Source organism: Parambassis ranga, chromosome 21 (assembly GCF_900634625.1).
Source record: "Parambassis ranga chromosome 21, fParRan2.1, whole genome shotgun sequence".
Taxonomy (NCBI): domain Eukaryota; kingdom Metazoa; phylum Chordata; class Actinopteri; family Ambassidae; genus Parambassis; species Parambassis ranga.
In genome coordinates, this window is record NC_041041.1 from 12125376 (window position 1) to 12142339 (window position 16964).

Genomic DNA, 16964 nt, shown 5'->3' on the forward strand with positions numbered 1-16964 from the left:
ACAGAATTATGAGTTAAATTGTAATTTGTAAATCCAGCTCACTAAGTAAAATAAGTAAATCAGCTATAATATCCCTGCTTCATGCAAGTATAATGTGTCTCCCAAAAATATATATACTTATAAAAAACACTGATTAAAATCAAACAGTCTTTTAATTCAGTCTACACTCACAGTTCAATACAAACTGTTTTTATGGTACATAACAGTATGACATTTCCTTTCAAAAAACAGATCGGTTACCAAACAGCTTTACAGTAAAAGTCTGCGGGTGTAAAAAAAGAAAAGAAAAAAAAGACGACTTCTAAGATGTCTAAGATATCAGGGACAGGCATGCAACACATTGATTTCTTCCAGGATGAATGTTGTAATAAAAATGGATGTTACTATAAATAAAATCATTTGTCATCATTTTCTTTTTTTTTTTTGAATGGTCAGTTTGAAATCAGAGCTGCTGTAAAGCCAAAATACAATTTAACAAATAATCCTTAAAAAAAAAAAAAATTAAAAAATCTTACTACCCCAGTACACTTATAAACTGACCTTCCAGCTCTGGCTACTGATAGCAGCGTTGATGGCCAAATCCACGTTCCCAGTCATCCACAGTGCAGCCTTCATGATGAGGCTGTAGCTGCAGGTCTGAGTATTTATTACTTCAAAGTTTGGACTTCACTCTGACGGGGCTTTGTGTACTCATGTTAACATTGGGGGAGAACTGCTTTCTGCTCTGACTGCGAGTTACTGTGGAAAAGGTGGAGCTGCGTACTACATGTATAGTGGGTATAAAATAGGAACAAACTGTTGCAGCACAGGCTCAGTCGCTGTCAGAGCTGGAGCTGGAGCTGGACTGATTCTTATCTCTGCCTTTTGTACTATCTGGTTTCGGTCTGGCTGGGCTTCTTTTGTCTTTGGAAGTACTATGGGCTCTTCTTCTGAAATCTGGACTCCTCTGGCTTTTCCTTTTATCTCCATCACTGTCAGAGCTGCTGCTGTGTCTTCTCCGCTGGCCAGCAGCTTCTCTGTCCTTCCTATGAGACGATCGATCTTTGCTGTGATCTCTCCTGCTGCTCTTGCTTCTGGAGCGCCTGCCTCTGTATGAGTCTCTAGTCTTGTTTCTGTCTGGACTTCTGGTTCGACGTTCTTTATCTCTGGACGTGCCACGTCTCTTACTGTCCCTGTCACTCCGCCTGTCCTGACTCCTGCTGCGCTCTCTTCCTCTCTCTTTCTCTCGTTTGTCTTCTCTATCCTTTGATGATGCACGTCCAGCTCTGTCTCGGTTTCTGCTACTCGATCTGTGCTCATCTTTTTTATCAGCTCTTTCCTTGCTCCTTGACTTTGTCCTATTTCTCTCACCATTCCTTCCTTTTGTGTCGTCTTTGTGTTTCTTATCAGATTCAGGAGCCTTATTTCTATCTTTACTGTGATCGGGTTCTGACTCCTTTTCTTTCTTATTTTCTTTGCTGTGGGAGCGGCCTCTTCTGTCATCACTCCTGTGCTTGCGACTCTTTTCTCTACTTTTTGACCTCCTACTCTTCTCTCGACTTTTACTGCGACTATCTCTGGATTTATCACTTTTCTTTGCCTTGTGTTTGTTATGGCTCTCATCCTTTTCTACAGTGTCCTCTTCTTTACTTTTAGATCTATGGGACCGAGACTTCTTGTCTTTTTTAGCATCAGCTGTGTGTTCAGGTTTTGAGTTGGAGGTCCGTCTTTCTCTTCTTGGAGCTTTAGCCGCTTCATCCTTATCCTCATTCATGTCACCTCTGTCAAACCAAACAGCAAACAAATAAACTCAACTCATTCATGGAAAACCTTTTCTCTCATAATGCATGTATTAAGTTACTATTCAGGTAGCTCAGCAAAGACCAAGAAATGTTTACTAGCTCAAAAAACAGTATACATGCCCAAAGAATATCAAAATAATGTCATCCTGCATCTTAAGGCACTTGAAATAAGGTCTAACTTGGAATATACAAGCTGATTATGCATGACCTATACTGAATTAAGATACTGTTATATTGAGTCGTACACTATTTGATTGCAAGTTGCTGTGAACATTTTAGACATTTGAATGCATTTTCTTACTTGTCACCCTTAATCCAGCGCTCCCCTGTAACTGCCCTCATTCTCTGACGCTGCATCTCCTGACGCCAGTGCGGAGGAGTTTCACTGCGCCGAAAACGATCTCTGGACCTTGAACGAGAACGTGATGGAGTCCGGTATCTCTACACAGGAGAAAAAGAAAAAAAAAAACTCTCTACTTGCTATACGAACAAATTGGGCATATCTTTTGTAATGACTATTAATGTCACAATATGAGCTGTGTCAAAGTGAAGTTTTGAATGGACTTTTCATACAGCTGCAGTTCACCTACCCTTGGACCTCTTCCTTTTATTTTCCTGCCAGATCGAGTCATCACTAGTCTCCTCTGATATGCTGACTGAGAGTTATATGCTATACCAGCACTGTAAATGAGAGAAAAAAAGCAGGAAAATTAACATTTGCATTTGGATGTTTATCATAACAACATTCCACACAACCAACCTCTCTCTTGGCCTTTCCCCTTTATTTCTCTGATCCTTCTCAGCCTCCTCATTTGATTTCTGGACTGGCTGGGGACTTCTCCTCATGAGGAATCGGTTCTCAGGGATGGGTGGTATTTCTTCAGGACGTACAGTAGACGTCACCAACTCTTCTTGTTCTTTTTCTTCAGGACTTTCAGCATCTGACCTATAAAAATATTATAGCTCTGATTAGACACACAAAGGGCTGGTTTAACAGCAGACAGTGGAAGTACTTTAGTACATTTTCTTATCCTTCTTCTGTTTCTTTTTTAGCTTTTTTGCCTTCTTTTTCCTCTTCTTAGATTCCTTTTCTGATTCTTCAGAGTCTGAGGATGATTCAGAGGAGCTCTCTGAATCACTGGAGCTGGTGTCAGAGCTAGAGGAGGCTCGCTCTCTCTTTTTTTCCTCTTTTTTTGCTGCCAAAAAATATGTAAATAGTGTTTTGAGTGGCAATTTGATACATGGAAATTATTTTGATAAAAAAAAAAATAGGTCACACAAACCAACCTTTAGATTTAGGGATGAGCTCTCCACAGTTTAAAACCTTCACCTCAGCATAGGGTTTGCTAGTAGGATCTGTTTTCTGATTTTCCATGGTTCGAACAACCTCTTGGCCAGAGATCACATGACCAAAAACCACATGAACACTGTGGAAAAAAATAATAAGAGTTGAGGATTAGCATGCCCGTTGTATGTATTGTACACATTCTGCATTTAATCAGTTAAAATTTAAACAAAATCAAGTGTTACTTACCCATCCAGATGTGGTGAGGGTTTTGTTGTTCTGAAGAGTCAGCACAGGCCATTCAAGAAAAGAGGCATATAATCATTTGTAAATATTAAACTGTACAATACAACAACTACTAATGCATAAGATCAACAATATGTTTAAATAGACTGCTTACATGAAAAACTGAGATCCATTTGTATCTTTGCCCCTATTAGCCATAGAAAGCAGGTATTCCTTGTTGTGCTTAACAGCAAAACTTTCATCTGAGGAAAAATGGATGAATTATACTCCAATCTTGACACCAACATCGGTTTGGATAACAAATCACAGTTCTGACAGTGGCTGTCCTTACCTTCAAAAAAACCTCCATAGATGGACTCACCACCTCTTCCATTACCTATTATATCAAAGGGTGAACAAAACACAAAGGGCAGCTTCACAAAAGATATTTAATTTTTTTTTAAACAGACTAAGCAAAGTTGTTTGCTTTGCTGACACTTTCACATTTGGATCCTGAACATTAGCTGCTACTCTAGAGCAGACAACTTATGTGTATGTGCATATTCACAACTCACCTTCACTGAAGTCTCCTCCTTGTATCATGAAGTCTTTTACAATGCGATGGAAAACACATCCTTTGTAGTGCAGGGGTTTTTGAGTTCCTTTACCAATGCCTTTCTCACCTGAATGAAACAGCAACACTTATAAATAGTAAACTACCTCATGGACATGAACAGTGTTTGGTATGCTCTTGTGGAGAAATGTTTTCACCTGTGCAAAGGCATCTGAAGTTTTCACATGTTTTGGGACAGATGTCAGCAAACAACTCCACCACTACTCTGCCAACTGAAAAGACAAAAAATTAGTTAATTTTGTAAACATTATGAGTGTCTATATACAACCACACAACACCAAAATAAACCCCACCTACCCCACCACCTAGATTTAGTTTTTAACTACAGGGCAGACAGTGTGTATGTGTACTGAACCATTTGAAATATTTTGACCCTTCCACTCATATCCATCCCAGGAGATTAAATGATAATCACTACATCTGCAATTGTCAACAAATTGTGGCAGCCCTTATTAAGTTACTGATATGTTTCAAGAAAAACATTTTGAAATCTCCTACTTACCGTTAACATTACCGATTCCAATATCAAGAAAACAGCGTGGGCGAACCTTGATCCCCATGATCACTGCTGAAACACCTAAAGGTGAGAGATGCAGATGAGGCACATAAGGATGAATGCAGTACTTGTTTGTTAGTAACTTTCTGTAACGCTGATGTAACCTACAAGCCAAAATCACATGCAGTTCATAAACGTCTGTGAGCTGTAAACCTTATTTCAATGCTAAAAACACCTTTGACTACATAGTGTATAATTAAAAACATTAATGGCTGACGGTTAACGCTGCGATGGCAGCTGGATTAACAACAAAATTAGGTTAGTTCTGTTGTTTCAAAATGCCTAGCTAGCCAAGGCTACCTAGCCATGCATATACAGTCTCACTTGACCTCTTGAGCCAACGGTGGAGACACATTCGTGTGCTTACGTATCACAAATGTCCGCATTTAATCAACAATCATTAGACTTTTACAACGACTACCATATCACAGCTCCAAGGCACCCCACGGTATCCATTTTTAACGATAGGCCTAGCATTAGCATTAGCGTTAGCAAACTCACCTAACGCTAGTCACAGCCAGGCATGCAGAGGTATTATTCTTAATAATGTGAGACATATAACAAACGAACTAACTGTGCACGTATCACTAAGACGTAGATAATGTAAAAACAGAACACCTGCTAAACCAAGGATATTACTCCATGCAGCGAGAGGCGCTCACAAACGGCGAAATTGAAGTTTCATTCAGTGTTGGGCTCAATGTTTTCTAAAGATGGCGCGGCAGGGACGTCAATGTATGTAGAGAGCAGTGCGCCATCTAACACCAGCACCTGTATATCCCCCGAGTTTGGTCTGCCAGGTACCTCGTTATGTCAGGCTGCTTGAATAGATCGCTTAACTGTGTTCTGCTTGTTTAACAATAGAGTCAAGTACTTAGGAAGCCAAATACAGACAGTGTCTAATCTGCCATGAACGTGTATTACACTTTGTTGCTGTCGACAACATCCTCGAAGGCAAAGCTCAGGGTAGGGATTACACCCTTTATTATGTCACAGGCTACGGAAGTAAAACTTTGTAGCACACATGCTAAGTAAATGTGACTTTGAGCATTTTACATGGCAATATTTAATCTAAGCAAGCTATATAATGCATAAATCTCTATAATACGCTGCAATCTAGGCCACTGTGTACCTAGCAGGGGTAGTTTGACTTTGTCAGGCATTTCGCGTGATTGTTTCTGTATACACGTGAACACGCTTAGCGGTACACTATAAGAAACCAATGTGCTGTGTCTTTGCCTACTCTTAAGAGATGTGGTCAGTATATTACTCTGCTTGTTGTTATACACATTGTATATAACCAAGTGTAATATAAGACGTTATGTTACCAGTTTATTTTAATTTCTTTCTGTACGTTTTTCTTCAGATGACAGATGAAGAAGTGCCTGTTTTCTGATACTTACTCCTTGGCGTTGTATCGTCACTTGGCCGAGCTTGCCCCACAATGAGGTTGACAGTGTTACAATAAAGGTCAACACCTCAGTGCCTGCTTAGCCTGAGCCCAGGTCTGTGATGATGTTCCGGCTCCGATGTGTCAACTCCTACCTCCGTAGGTACCTTCATGTGGGTACGATTAATAGAGACCAAGTTCTGGAGCGACTGCAAGTTTGCTTAGTTGAAGACCAGGTGTTTGATGTAGTGAGCAAGAACAAAGCGAAGTTCACAGTGGATCATGTGAGCTGTGCTGTGGGGATGTTATGGCAGTTTCAGAAGGAGAAACCTCTGTTTCTCAGGACTGTGAACAAGAGTCACCCAGAGTTCTTGACTCTGCGTGTTTTGGCAGAGAACAAAATTTCTTTAATGGATGATCTCATGTTGGTCGATATGCTCTACGCTTTCCTCAGGTAAGCCATCAGACACCATCAGCTTCATGACTGGATTTTTTGGCATTATATAGTGATACATGCTGTGTTTGTGGTCTTCCTGTAGGTTGAATGTAGAACCACACGACTCTCTTGTTCAGCAGTTGGTTTCAGAAGCATGGCTGAGATTAGACAGGTAGGATTACATTTATTTTTATCATCTTATTTTGAATAAATAAAGTGAAGAACATTTTGCTTAGTATATCATGGAACTCTTTTAAAACTGAGTTGTGGATTAATCATCTGATAATTAAAACGCATGTCTCTGACCCGGCAGTTTTCCAATGACATGTCTCTCCAAGTTTGCTGTCTGTTTAAATGATCAGCACCTTCAACTCAGTCCTCTAATGGGCCACATCACTTGTATTGTGGATCAGAAGTTGTCTTCCATTGATGATGCCAGGTCAGCCATGAAACCAATATGTTCATATGCATTTTTTATATGTAATCTGGTGTGGTTAACCTCTTTTTACATTGTGTGTTTCCAGGATCCTGACTGCTCTGATGATAAGTGTGTCAGCCCTGATGTCTCCCCGGCTGCGGGATGCTCTCCTCAGTAGAGCAGATCATCTCTTGGACACCATGGATCCCACAAATTATAATATCCCACGAAGGATAGTGCAGTTTCTGCGCAACATCAAGTACGCCCATCGACCTCTGCTGGAGAAGTGCAACGAGATACTCATGCGCAATATTTCAACACTGGAAGTGGAGTATATCGGCATCATCTTGGGGCTGTATCAATCCCTGCAGTTTACCAACTGTGACTTCAAGTTGGCTGCTAAACAAAAGCTGATTGAACTGATGGATTCAAGTACTGATCCTTATTCTTTCACGAAAATATTTGTTGCTCTGGTTCCCATGGCCAGTCCAGAGATCAGAGAAAGGTTTGTATCAGTGTCAGTGAAGTGGAAATCAAAACATTTACAGCAATCCCACTGGTTGGTTGTGTGGTCTTGTTTTCAGATTGGAGAACACTGCCCTGCTTTTTGCGGATGAATTCAATGCACAGCAGGCTCTGGCTGTAGTTGAAGCACTAGAAGAGAGTCACAGCAGGAACCTTACCTTGCTGAACAAGTAAGTTCTGCCGTATATTTTTGACATATCCAAGTATATTTGGGACAAAAATGATTCTTTTCTAAACTGATATATCAAGATATTATCGCAATATCTAATATATAAGATTTTTTACAATTCTGAAAAACTGGCAGATTGGATGTTTAATTTTGTATGTGTGTTTGACACAAATAGTGTCAGCTGACCTGAATCCTTGGCTATAAATACAGCTCAAGTATGTGTTAACAATAATAATAAAAGTTATCATAGGTCAGTTTATATTTCTTAGAAAATTTAAACATAAAAGGATGTGATGTGTATTTATCTAAAACTTTTCATTAATATCCAACTAATCTAATTTCTAGAGTTGCATCTGTAATCCATAGGAACATTCATCACTACAAGTCAGGAGACTTGGCCCGAGTCACCCAAGCTCTTTTTCTTTTGCAGTATCCAAACCCTGAACTCCTCACTAAACTAAGAAACAGTTTGGTCAAGTAAGTGGTGAATAACAGAGCAACATTTGCTCCACATTTTGAATACATTAAAGTACACTGATGACTTTGTTTTTTTTTATCTTGCAGCTATTTGCAGTGCAGTTTCACCCCCTTTGAAGTGACAATGCTAACACGTGTCCTGTCCATGCTGCCCAGCCCGCGGGTGGAGGAGTGTGTGGTCTCACGGGTCAGTGCGATGGTGGCACAGTGCAATCTCAGCGAGCTAAGCACCATCTCTACAGCCATCACCAAGTGGGCACGGACCGACCCAACTTACTACCACAAGTCTGGCCGTAAGTTCGTGCATCTGCAGCAATCATTGAACCACTGCGGCCTTGAAAGGCTGCGGACAGCTGACCGGCTGGACTTGGTGCTCGATGAGCTCAAGTACATAACAGGGGACTGGTTTGAAGAAATACTGCTGGAAGAAGCAATAGCCACCCTGCAGAGGATGATGGACCAAATAAACTGGACCAACGTCCCTGACCTGGCTTTCTTCCTGACCAGGATCAACCACTTTTGCCCTCCGCTGATGGACAGAATTGCCAGAGTTGCCCTTGAACACATTGACAAGGTGCTTTAAGTGACATCACAACTACATGTTTGGTCTGAACGCTCTAATTCTAATAACAAAAACTGTTTGTTTTCTCTCTTTTTAAGATTCACTACTCCGCTTTATATATCATCTTGCTGCCCTTTTCTGTTCTGAACTATGATACTGTGCAAGCAGATGAGTTGTATGATGTCTGCATTGAGCACCTTACCCCACATATCAGTAAGTGAATCATCACATATCAGATTTCTATTTTATATTTCATGCTTAACTTCACACGTTTTACATATCTACCTTTAGGCTCCATTGACCCACATCTGGTCGTCCTTCTGGCATACCGCCTGGCAGTGGCTGACCGTTTTCCTGAAGATCTCATCAGAGAAATTTTCAGGATAGACTTTCTCGGAAAGTTGGATTCCCAGTTAGAACGTGTGTCCCCAACTCTTTAAAGTTGTTGTGCAAAGTACTGTAATTAGCACTGCTGTAACTGTTGGTACGACTTCTTTCAGTTGTACCAGACGCCCTCAAAATGCGAACACGACTGCGCCTCATGGAGCTCAATCGTGCCGTGTGTCTGGAGTGTCCTGAGTTCCAGGTGCCTTGGTTTCATGAGCGCTTCTGCCAGCAGATACACAGGAAAGGTGAGAAGATGGACTTTTGCCTGCCGTTGTCCAAAGTCTTCACTTCTCTGTGTGTTTACATGCATTTACACCCACTAGCTGCCATTGCTAAGCAAGCTCGGCACCACTGGTGACACTTTTCTTAGCTGGAGCTTGCAGGATGTTCTTGGACATCAAGATAACATTTGTATCACTGCAAAAGCTTATGGTCACAACTGTATGATATCATTGTTTTTCAGGGAATAGTGCTCTCAGCTCTGTGCAACAGCAAATCCACAAAATGCTGGGAGAGGTTCTTGGCGGTATGAACTTTGTCCAAATGGCAGTTGTCACTCCATACTTTTACACTATAGGTGAGTAATACAGGATGATGATATTATTACACTCATAATCCATTTCTCAGTTATGGTATTTTCCTGCACTCTACTCTAAACAATCCCATAATAAAAACTGACTCATAAATTTCTACAGACCACAGTGTTTTATGTTATCCTTGTATCTTCAGACTTTGAATTCAAACTGGACAAACGCATGCAGCCGTTGCCGTACAGCGAGCCCAGCACACTGCAGCTCTCAGGCAAAGACAAGGTTGAGTGGAAAACCAGCTCTTTGGAAACACCCTGGGATGAGCTGCCCCCTGGAGCTCAGCGGTAGGGACATAAATACACAATTCAGTTATTTAACAGTATGAATCATATGATCACTGGGAAAATGGAGTATGTATGTTAAATTCTGTTTTTATGTATTTCGTAGTGTTGCTGTGGACTTTCTTGACTCCAAGTCCTTCTGCAAAAACTCTCATCATATTAAAGGTGAAACCCTGCTGAGGAAGAGACACCTTGAAATTTTGGGATATCGTGTCATTCAGGTGAGGAAAATATCATTGACATGACATAAATGTGTCGTTATAATTGTAAAACTTCAAGCAGACAGTGAAGTAATTGGTGTTTATGTTTGTAAAGATCCCGCACTTTGAATGGAGCTCTATGGAGCTTTCAACGCATGATGCCTGGAAGGAATATCTGAAGAATAAAATATTTACATAGCTTCCTACTGAGTGATGTGTTTATGGAGTTACATTTGCACTAAACTTTGTTTTGGGGAAAAAGTTATGGCAGAGTGAATGAATTAAGTATGAAATAAACACACACATACACATATATATATATATATATATATAAAGTGCTCCTTATTTTTGTATGGTATCATCAAAAGTTAGCATGAAGCTACCTCATTCATGTTAATTTGATTTTGTAATAAATGGCTTTTAAAACAACTACGATGAAAAGCTGTTTTTGTGAGCATTGGCCGAAAGAGAAGACAACTGTTTTTATTTTTTTGGAATCATGAAGAAGCAACTGAAATTGCAAAATAATGAGCCTGTGTCTGAACAAAAGAGACAGCAGCTTTTTAAGTTCACAACACATGAGGGTTTAAAAGCCACCATACATTTGTTTACTAAATCTAATAGAGGAAATATATGTCTGATATGTTAATAATGATAAGCTGCTAAACAGAAGCATGTGTATATTATACATTATCCTACAGTGTTAATGTGAACGTCCTTAAACCGTTGTCACAGTTTGGGCATTCTGGCTGCATTGAGGCGCATAGACACACAGGAAGCTCCAGCTGCATATCGCATCTCTCTGATCATTCCAGTCCACTGTTTCTTGTCATCTTCATACCTGTAAGGAAGTCAAAGAATAATATTAAAGTTAAAAAAAAAAGTAGGAGTAATCCACAAAATTTCATATGAGGCAAAACTTAAACATACTGCCAAATGTCAATGATTTCACTAGGAGCACACTCTTTGTTCTCATTCTCCACCAGGGCAAAGCCTCCAACAGCAAACAGCTGTCCTCCACAGCTGACCAGGTTAACCGAACTCCTCTCCTGAGGAAACTCTGGGAATGGTGACCACCTGCAAAAAAACACATTTGAGCTTATTTGTTTGCTGTTTGTTCATTTTTAACCCTTAAAAAGCTGTAAGCTCTGCAGGGCAAAAAAGGGTTAAAACCACTGATTTAAAGGATGGAACTATAGAAAAAGAAGCCTTTATCCAAACAAATATCAAAATGCACATACTTGTTGTTTCCGAAGTCATATACTTCACATGCACCCGTCACTCCCTCCTCATTGACTCCTCCAGCAACAATAATCTTCCCTTTGTGGATAACTGCTCCAAACATGGACCGAGGTGTCTTCATGGATGCCACCTCCTTCCACTCTGACCTCTTGTGGTTGTATGCAAACATCTTATTGATTGCTTTACTTTTCCAGCAAGATAGAATATGTTAATATGATAAGAACATTACATTAATTTACATTACATTACTTTTTATTACATGCTTTGATTTTACAGTCTTACTTGTCATCTGTTTTTCCTCCAATACAATACACCAGCCCGTTCTCAGAGACCACACAGTGACCGTGGATCTTTAAGGGCAACTTTTTTGTTTCTGTCCACTTCATTTTTCTACAAAAAGCAGATAAAGTCACATGTTAAACACAGCAGTCCACTGAATTGCATGAGTTTATATATTGAACTTACTCAGTGTCATAGCACATGACAGTGTCATGAGACTCATTGGTCTGTAAATCTTTTCCTGCCACAGCGAAGAGGAGATTGTCACATTCACCCATAGCGAAGAGACACCTCGGAGTGGGCATAGGTGGCAAAGCAATCCAATCAGCAGCAAGACTGTCCAACTGAAAAAAAAATTGTTTAAAGTGCTTTAAAAGCAAAAACAACAACAAAATACTTTATTGCTATAGCAGCCTCTCTACCTGGTAGAAGTAACACTGCAGTGGGTTTTCCTTGTCGTCGTCGTCTACAAACAGTCCTCCCAACACATACAGGTTGTTTTTCTTGGATGTCAGGCTGACATGGTTTCGGGGAATTTGCTCAGCCATTGCTGCGAGAAAGCACTCGTTCTCCTGGCCATCATAGGCTACAGCAGCATTGTCATTAATCATCACAATCATGTCTTTGGCATACATTCCATACCTGCGGTTATCATTCAAATAACCAGGCAGCTTGACTTCTTCTCCTTCCTCATCATCTTGTCCTTTCTTCCTCTCAGGTAGCTTCCCTCCAAAGGCTTCTTTGATGACCTTGATTTTTTTGAGAAGCTCAGGATTGGCCTTAATGATGTCATCTTTTTCCACTTTTTCCTTGAAGTACTTCTCTGGGAGCAAACGGAAACGAACACAATCAAAGGCCTCTTCCAAGGTTTTCACACGCTTGTCTTTGTCCTTTCTGATCCACTTCATGAGAGTCTCAAACACCACCTCTTCTTTTTCTACATTCAGTGCATCCGCTCCGATAATAGCAAAGAGTTCAGGTGGTGCAAGCTCTAAGAAATCCTCGTCCTTAGCTATAGGCTCAAAGTGGTCTGCGATGTAATCCCGAGCTGACATTGCCAGCCTGGCACAGTTCAGAACCAGTCCCAGTCTGTAGATTGCAAGGCAGTTTGTCTTGGACAGTTTCTTCTGGAGATAGCTCACACAAACAGTAAACACTGATGGGATATGGAATCGATTTGATACAGCCAGAATATCCTGCACATTGTTGTCATTGATGTCAATCTCTGCTGAGTACATGTAATTCACAATCACTTCAATAACACCAGGGTCAAGATTCTCTAGAATGACCTCCTTTCTCTCTCCTTCCTTGCAATCCTCTGAGAAGAAGAGCTCCCGAAAATAAGGACTGCATGCTGCCAGAATGAGCCGATGGCAGGGGATGCTTCTGTCTCCCACCTTTAGGATACAGTCAATCAACTTGTTCTCATTCAGAAGCTCTTTGAGTCCATCCTGCAGCAAGGTGCTCTGAAACAGACGGAGATCTTCCCTCAAACCTTGGGGATCCATTCTTTTAGGACAGGAAGACAAAAAGGCAGTTCACAGCTGACCGTCCTGGCTGCTGGAGTCGGAGAACTATAGGCAGCCAGGTCTGAAGCCACTTCAATATAACTGTGACCCTCTAAATATAGCTGACCACACATCCATGAAGAATTCAGGCTGGTCAAACCGGAGAGCTCACACAGCTGTCACAGGGTAAAAACAACTGCGCAGCCTTGTCACCACAGTGATAAGCACCAACATTGTTGTACAACAATACAAAAATAACTTTTGCCTTTCTTTCCAAAAGCAAGTAAGACACAATTTAAAACACAATACCCAACAATAAAGATGATTGATTCCAGCGTTTACACATGAAGCTGACATCTACTACAGCTGTGAGTAGTTTAAAGGAATCCCTCTACATGTGGAGTGAGTCACTGTTAGTGATGACCACCTACCTATATTTCAGTGTGTGAGACACCTAACAAACAGACAGGGCCAGTCAACAGCTGCTGCTGATGGTTTAAAATACACTTTGCATTCAGCCGGAAACCTCTTTGTTGTGATGCATGAGAAATCAACTTAATGAATCAGTGATGAAAATAGTACTCTTCCACATCTATTTAAATGTATTTATTTATATTAGATAATAAAACTGCATTTTAGTTCACACTGGTATTCACTATGAGAAAACACTATATACAAATATGACAACAATAAATACAAGTACTATACACTTTATAATCTGACCTATAAATAAATATACTGTTGTCTGTACTCAGAGTTTGTATGTGTGACATGTTATTTCAGCCCATTACTTCCCACAGTCCTTGAAGTGAAAAGCCATCCTTTAACTTTTCAATGGCAAGTCCAAGGTCCTCTGAGAAAACTGGCTCCCGGTCTTGTTGCTTTGAAAGGACAATTAATGAATAAATTGTCTGCTTATAAACCACCACATGATTTACTATGTTACTTTAATATGTGATCATTTACCTTATTTCCATCAGCAAAGTAGGCCTGCAAACACAAAATCAAAAGTAAGCAAACACAATAACTACACATGATCAAAGTATTCCGATGGTAATAATAGGTTATTGTTGTCTGATGAGTATCACTCTGTACACACATAAGCAACTAGGCAACTAAATTCGTGTTTATACTGGTGTGCATTAACTAACAGCTATTCTGAGAGTCTGACAACTAAATCTGTAACTCCCACAGGAGAAATGAGTGTAAGGGTAGCCAAAAGAGACACACTCACAGTGAAAGCATCAGTCTGTTCATCAGGCTCGATTTCCACATCATCGGGAGGCTGTTCCACTGTGAGCTCTTCCAGCGGCTTAGGCTGAAATCAGTGTTAGGACAAACAGCACTATGACAACATGTTTGTCTACGTTGAGGTATGTAAAAGAAATGTTCACAGCGGTTTAGCCATAAATAGATCTGAAGAGTATTTTTATAGTTGGCCTCAGGTTTTGGCGTTAGTACTGATGTGTTATCGTTACACAATGGAAGTGACCTGAAGTAGAAAGAAGTGATGGAAGATTTGCAACATATCTACCAGCCACCTCTAAAGGGCATGTATATGACTGCTGTACCTTCTCTTCCATCTCATAGTCCACTCCAAAGATGGGGTTGGCAGAGTAGACCTTATGCAGGGAGTTGATTTCTTTGAGTGCATCTTGAAGCTTGTCCACTGGATCGATCTTGAACCCCAGCACATAGCCTCCACTCTGAAACCATGAATACAGTGTGTAAATCATGTCCATCAGGACTCCCAGATGAGACAAATGTAAACAAAAGGGCAGAGGATTTACCTGGCGTGAACTCTCAATCACCAAAGCCAAGCCAAACTTTGAGTCTCTTATTCTGATCGACCACTTAAAGAAAAATAGACATAATTTTAAAAAAACTAGACATCATCCTACACAGGATTCAACAGAACATGCAGTATTACAACAGAAACTGTACATTTGGACCCCAGCCATATTCTTTACTTACAATCTGGAGGTAAGGAATGCTGACGTTGAAGCTCTCATTCATATTAGCATGCCACACAATCCGAACATTGGTGATAAAGAAGGTTCCAAGGTTACCCTAAAAGAAAGAAAACGGTCAAGTGAAACAAACACACTGTGAAATCAATCTCCAGCAATAAAAAATCATTTTCACAATAACTTTCTTCCATATGTATTAAAGATGGAGAAAGGTTTTACACAGTTTTACTCACTATATTCTGTTTTATTTTGTTAATTCTGAATATTTGGGAAAAGGTTGAGCAAAAGTGAAAAAATGACACTTTAGTACCTGATCACTGGATAAATTCCAAACTCCATTGATTTTATCATAAACTTGTTCCTGGGGCAAAAGTCGAAGCTGCTTATTTTGAATAAGAGCAGCTCGCAATTTCAGGTCCCGGTACATTTTAGATGTCTCATAGGCTCTGTAACACCAGAAGACACATTTAAAACATTTATTAGAATGTACAATGTATTAAAAGAACTGAACTCTTGTTCAATGTTGTTTTACCTGTGTACAGCTATGACCGAGGTAAAAAGTCTGGGACTTCCTGGAACCACATTTGTAAAGATAAACTCAAATCTTGTGTTGTTTGACTTTGTCAGGATGTAGAGGGCTTCAGTTTGGCCTCTTAATTTCTGAAAGAAAAGTGTAATTTATTCCTAAATTAGCATCTTTATCACATCACACACACTTATTTATTAATACGTTATCAAATCAAAGTAATACTAAGGCTTACTCACTGAATTTGCTGTCCTTGTTGTAATGTTAATGATAGTGTTGTAACCCACAGCTGAAAAATAACAGGACACATGTACAGTACATTGCTTGAAATACACAGAAATCCTTTAAAAACATAACAAATAATAATAATAAATACACATAATAAGGTCAAACTATACCACACATTTCAAAGACAGGGCAGAAACATGCACTTGGTGGAGACAAAATCAAATATGTGTAAGTAATTTATGTACAAAGGTGTACTCACACAGATTGACTCTTGGCAGGGCCAGAGAATGCCAAATTATTCTCAGGTTTGTAACTAAGAGTCGTCCTGCAAAAAGGAAACAATATGATCAGGTATTAGCCAGGTGATCAGCTACAAACACATGTTGCACAGACAATTTGAACCTCCAAGATGTACCTCGGTCTCCGTTGTTTCCTTTCGTGTCTTCAATTGAGTCCAGACAGTCTATCAGCACCTCTCCTGGACGAGTTTTCATCTGCCTGTGCACAGGATAGACTGACTTAGCTGTGCTAATGACAATTGGTTCAATTAAATGTAGCATCCGTATATGACAATGATATTTATCTCTGCACACAACCAAACCGCTTTCTTATTATTATCAAACGACGTCACAGGAATATAAAGCAGCACCAGCAGATATTTGATAAGCTAATTAGCTTCGCTGAGCTAGGTTAGCTAGCTAGCTGGTTTATACGATGGCGAAATAATCCCAAACGAATTTAACGTAAACTTACTGTGCTGTTATATCGAACCTGACATCTCTGTCTTCCCAGAGAGCATCTAAAACGGACGACATGGCAGCAGGCTGTCACTCCCGCTGCTTTCTAAAGTAAAGTTTCAAAGTCAGGAAGCGTCCGTGTACTAGCTAGCTGTTGTAAAAAGGCTAATCTTTCCCAGCGTCATAATCACCGTGGCAACAGACGGCAAGCCGGTGTTGTGTCAAAAAGTGATCGTCTGCCAAAAGTTGATTTCCGTCGCGGGAGCGCGCACGGAGACGATTTCCTTTGTGAAATGGTAAAGTTTGGGAAACGGAAATGGTCAGTGTCCTGGACAGGTTTGCAAAATTGAACAAAAGAAACAAAACAGAAGAAACAAAAGAGCCCAAGTAATGTGTACATTTTAATGACAAAGATTGTAAATAGTTAAAAGTCAGTGTTCTGTTCTTACAAACAAAGGGTGGACAGGGTTTAAGAGCTTGTTTTAAAAATATGTACAAAAGACCCATTTTTTATATCTTATTATAAACAAACATGTATCCAAGTTGTCCACATAGGCA

The 16964-nt window shown here is 40.1% G+C and overlaps 4 protein-coding genes across 5 annotated transcripts; 1 reads left to right on the top strand and 3 right to left on the bottom strand.

Moving 5' to 3' along the window:
- Window positions 1–133: 133 nt before the first annotated feature.
- On the bottom strand, window positions 134–6002 carry ppig (peptidylprolyl isomerase G (cyclophilin G)). Of its 2 annotated transcripts, none has more exons than XM_028433694.1 (13): window positions 5885–6002; window positions 4428–4502; window positions 4063–4137; window positions 3867–3974; window positions 3644–3688; window positions 3467–3554; window positions 3316–3345; window positions 3069–3208; window positions 2803–2977; window positions 2542–2727; window positions 2372–2462; window positions 2083–2222; window positions 134–1760 (listed from the first exon to the last, which is right to left on the bottom strand). In XM_028433694.1, exons 2-13 carry the CDS (start codon window positions 4483–4485, stop codon window positions 812–814), a joined length of 2085 nt encoding a protein of 694 aa, XP_028289495.1. In that variant the 5' UTR covers window positions 4486–4502; window positions 5885–6002; the 3' UTR covers window positions 134–811. The 2 variants fall into 2 exon arrangements, with proteins under 2 accessions (XP_028289495.1, XP_028289494.1); XM_028433693.1 differs by lacking the exon at window positions 5885–6002 and adding an exon at window positions 5100–5251.
- fastkd1 (FAST kinase domains 1) lies at window positions 5976–10337 on the top strand. Its single transcript, XM_028433692.1, has 14 exons — window positions 5976–6325; window positions 6411–6479; window positions 6621–6746; window positions 6832–7230; window positions 7310–7420; window positions 7765–7896; window positions 7984–8470; window positions 8557–8671; window positions 8750–8878; window positions 8959–9090; window positions 9309–9422; window positions 9575–9719; window positions 9823–9937; window positions 10032–10337. The coding sequence occupies exons 1-14, from the start codon at window positions 5994–5996 to the stop codon at window positions 10113–10115; spliced, it is 2490 nt and encodes an 829-aa protein (XP_028289493.1). The 5' UTR covers window positions 5976–5993; the 3' UTR covers window positions 10116–10337.
- Window positions 10338–10484: 147 nt separating this feature from the next.
- klhl41a (kelch-like family member 41a) lies at window positions 10485–13020 on the bottom strand. Its single transcript, XM_028433695.1, has 6 exons — window positions 11860–13020; window positions 11624–11781; window positions 11441–11548; window positions 11158–11343; window positions 10847–10993; window positions 10485–10757 (listed from the first exon to the last, which is right to left on the bottom strand). Exons 1-6 carry the CDS (start codon window positions 12943–12945, stop codon window positions 10646–10648), a joined length of 1797 nt encoding a protein of 598 aa, XP_028289496.1. The 5' UTR covers window positions 12946–13020; the 3' UTR covers window positions 10485–10645.
- Window positions 13021–13536: 516 nt separating this feature from the next.
- Window positions 13537–16629, bottom strand: bbs5 (Bardet-Biedl syndrome 5). The gene is made up of 12 exons (XM_028433697.1): window positions 16423–16629; window positions 16085–16167; window positions 15929–15994; window positions 15681–15730; window positions 15448–15575; window positions 15226–15361; window positions 14920–15015; window positions 14736–14798; window positions 14517–14651; window positions 14180–14263; window positions 13912–13935; window positions 13537–13826 (listed from the first exon to the last, which is right to left on the bottom strand). The coding sequence occupies exons 1-12, from the start codon at window positions 16482–16484 to the stop codon at window positions 13725–13727; spliced, it is 1029 nt and encodes a 342-aa protein (XP_028289498.1). The 5' UTR covers window positions 16485–16629; the 3' UTR covers window positions 13537–13724.
- Between the last annotated feature and the right edge of the window lie 335 nt (window positions 16630–16964).

What these genes read in the sequence shown, in the direction of transcription:
- ppig (XM_028433694.1), bottom strand. Translation starts at nt 4,485, where the DNA reads ATGGGGATCAAGGTTCGCCCACGCTGTTTTCTTGATATTGGAATCGGT. An exon ending in AATGGATCTCAGTTTTTCAT is followed by an intron (nt 3,346 to 3,466) that starts GTAAGCAGTCTA and finishes CTGACTCTTCAG; the next exon opens with AACAACAAAACCCTCACCAC. An exon ending in GGGGAAAGGCCAAGAGAGAG is followed by an intron (nt 2,463 to 2,541) that starts GTTGGTTGTGTG and finishes TCTCATTTACAG; the next exon opens with TGCTGGTATAGCATATAACT.
- klhl41a (XM_028433695.1), bottom strand. Translation starts at nt 12,945, where the DNA reads ATGGATCCCCAAGGTTTGAGGGAAGATCTCCGTCTGTTTCAGAGCACC. An exon ending in TGCAGTGTTACTTCTACCAG is followed by an intron (nt 11,782 to 11,859) that starts GTAGAGAGGCTG and finishes TTTTTTTTTCAG; the next exon opens with TTGGACAGTCTTGCTGCTGA. An exon ending in GAAATCATTGACATTTGGCA is followed by an intron (nt 10,758 to 10,846) that starts GTATGTTTAAGT and finishes ACTTCCTTACAG; the next exon opens with GTATGAAGATGACAAGAAAC.
- bbs5 (XM_028433697.1), bottom strand. Translation starts at nt 16,484, where the DNA reads ATGTCGTCCGTTTTAGATGCTCTCTGGGAAGACAGAGATGTCAGGTTC. An exon ending in TGATTGAGAGTTCACGCCAG is followed by an intron (nt 14,652 to 14,735) that starts GTAAATCCTCTG and finishes TCATGGTTTCAG; the next exon opens with AGTGGAGGCTATGTGCTGGG. An exon ending in ACTTTGCTGATGGAAATAAG is followed by an intron (nt 13,827 to 13,911) that starts GTAAATGATCAC and finishes GTCCTTTCAAAG; the next exon opens with CAACAAGACCGGGAGCCAGT.
- fastkd1 (XM_028433692.1), top strand. Translation starts at nt 5,994, where the DNA reads ATGATGTTCCGGCTCCGATGTGTCAACTCCTACCTCCGTAGGTACCTT. An exon ending in CCCTTGAACACATTGACAAG is followed by an intron (nt 8,471 to 8,556) that starts GTGCTTTAAGTG and finishes TCTCTTTTTAAG; the next exon opens with ATTCACTACTCCGCTTTATA. An exon ending in CCAGCAGATACACAGGAAAG is followed by an intron (nt 9,091 to 9,308) that starts GTGAGAAGATGG and finishes ATTGTTTTTCAG; the next exon opens with GGAATAGTGCTCTCAGCTCT.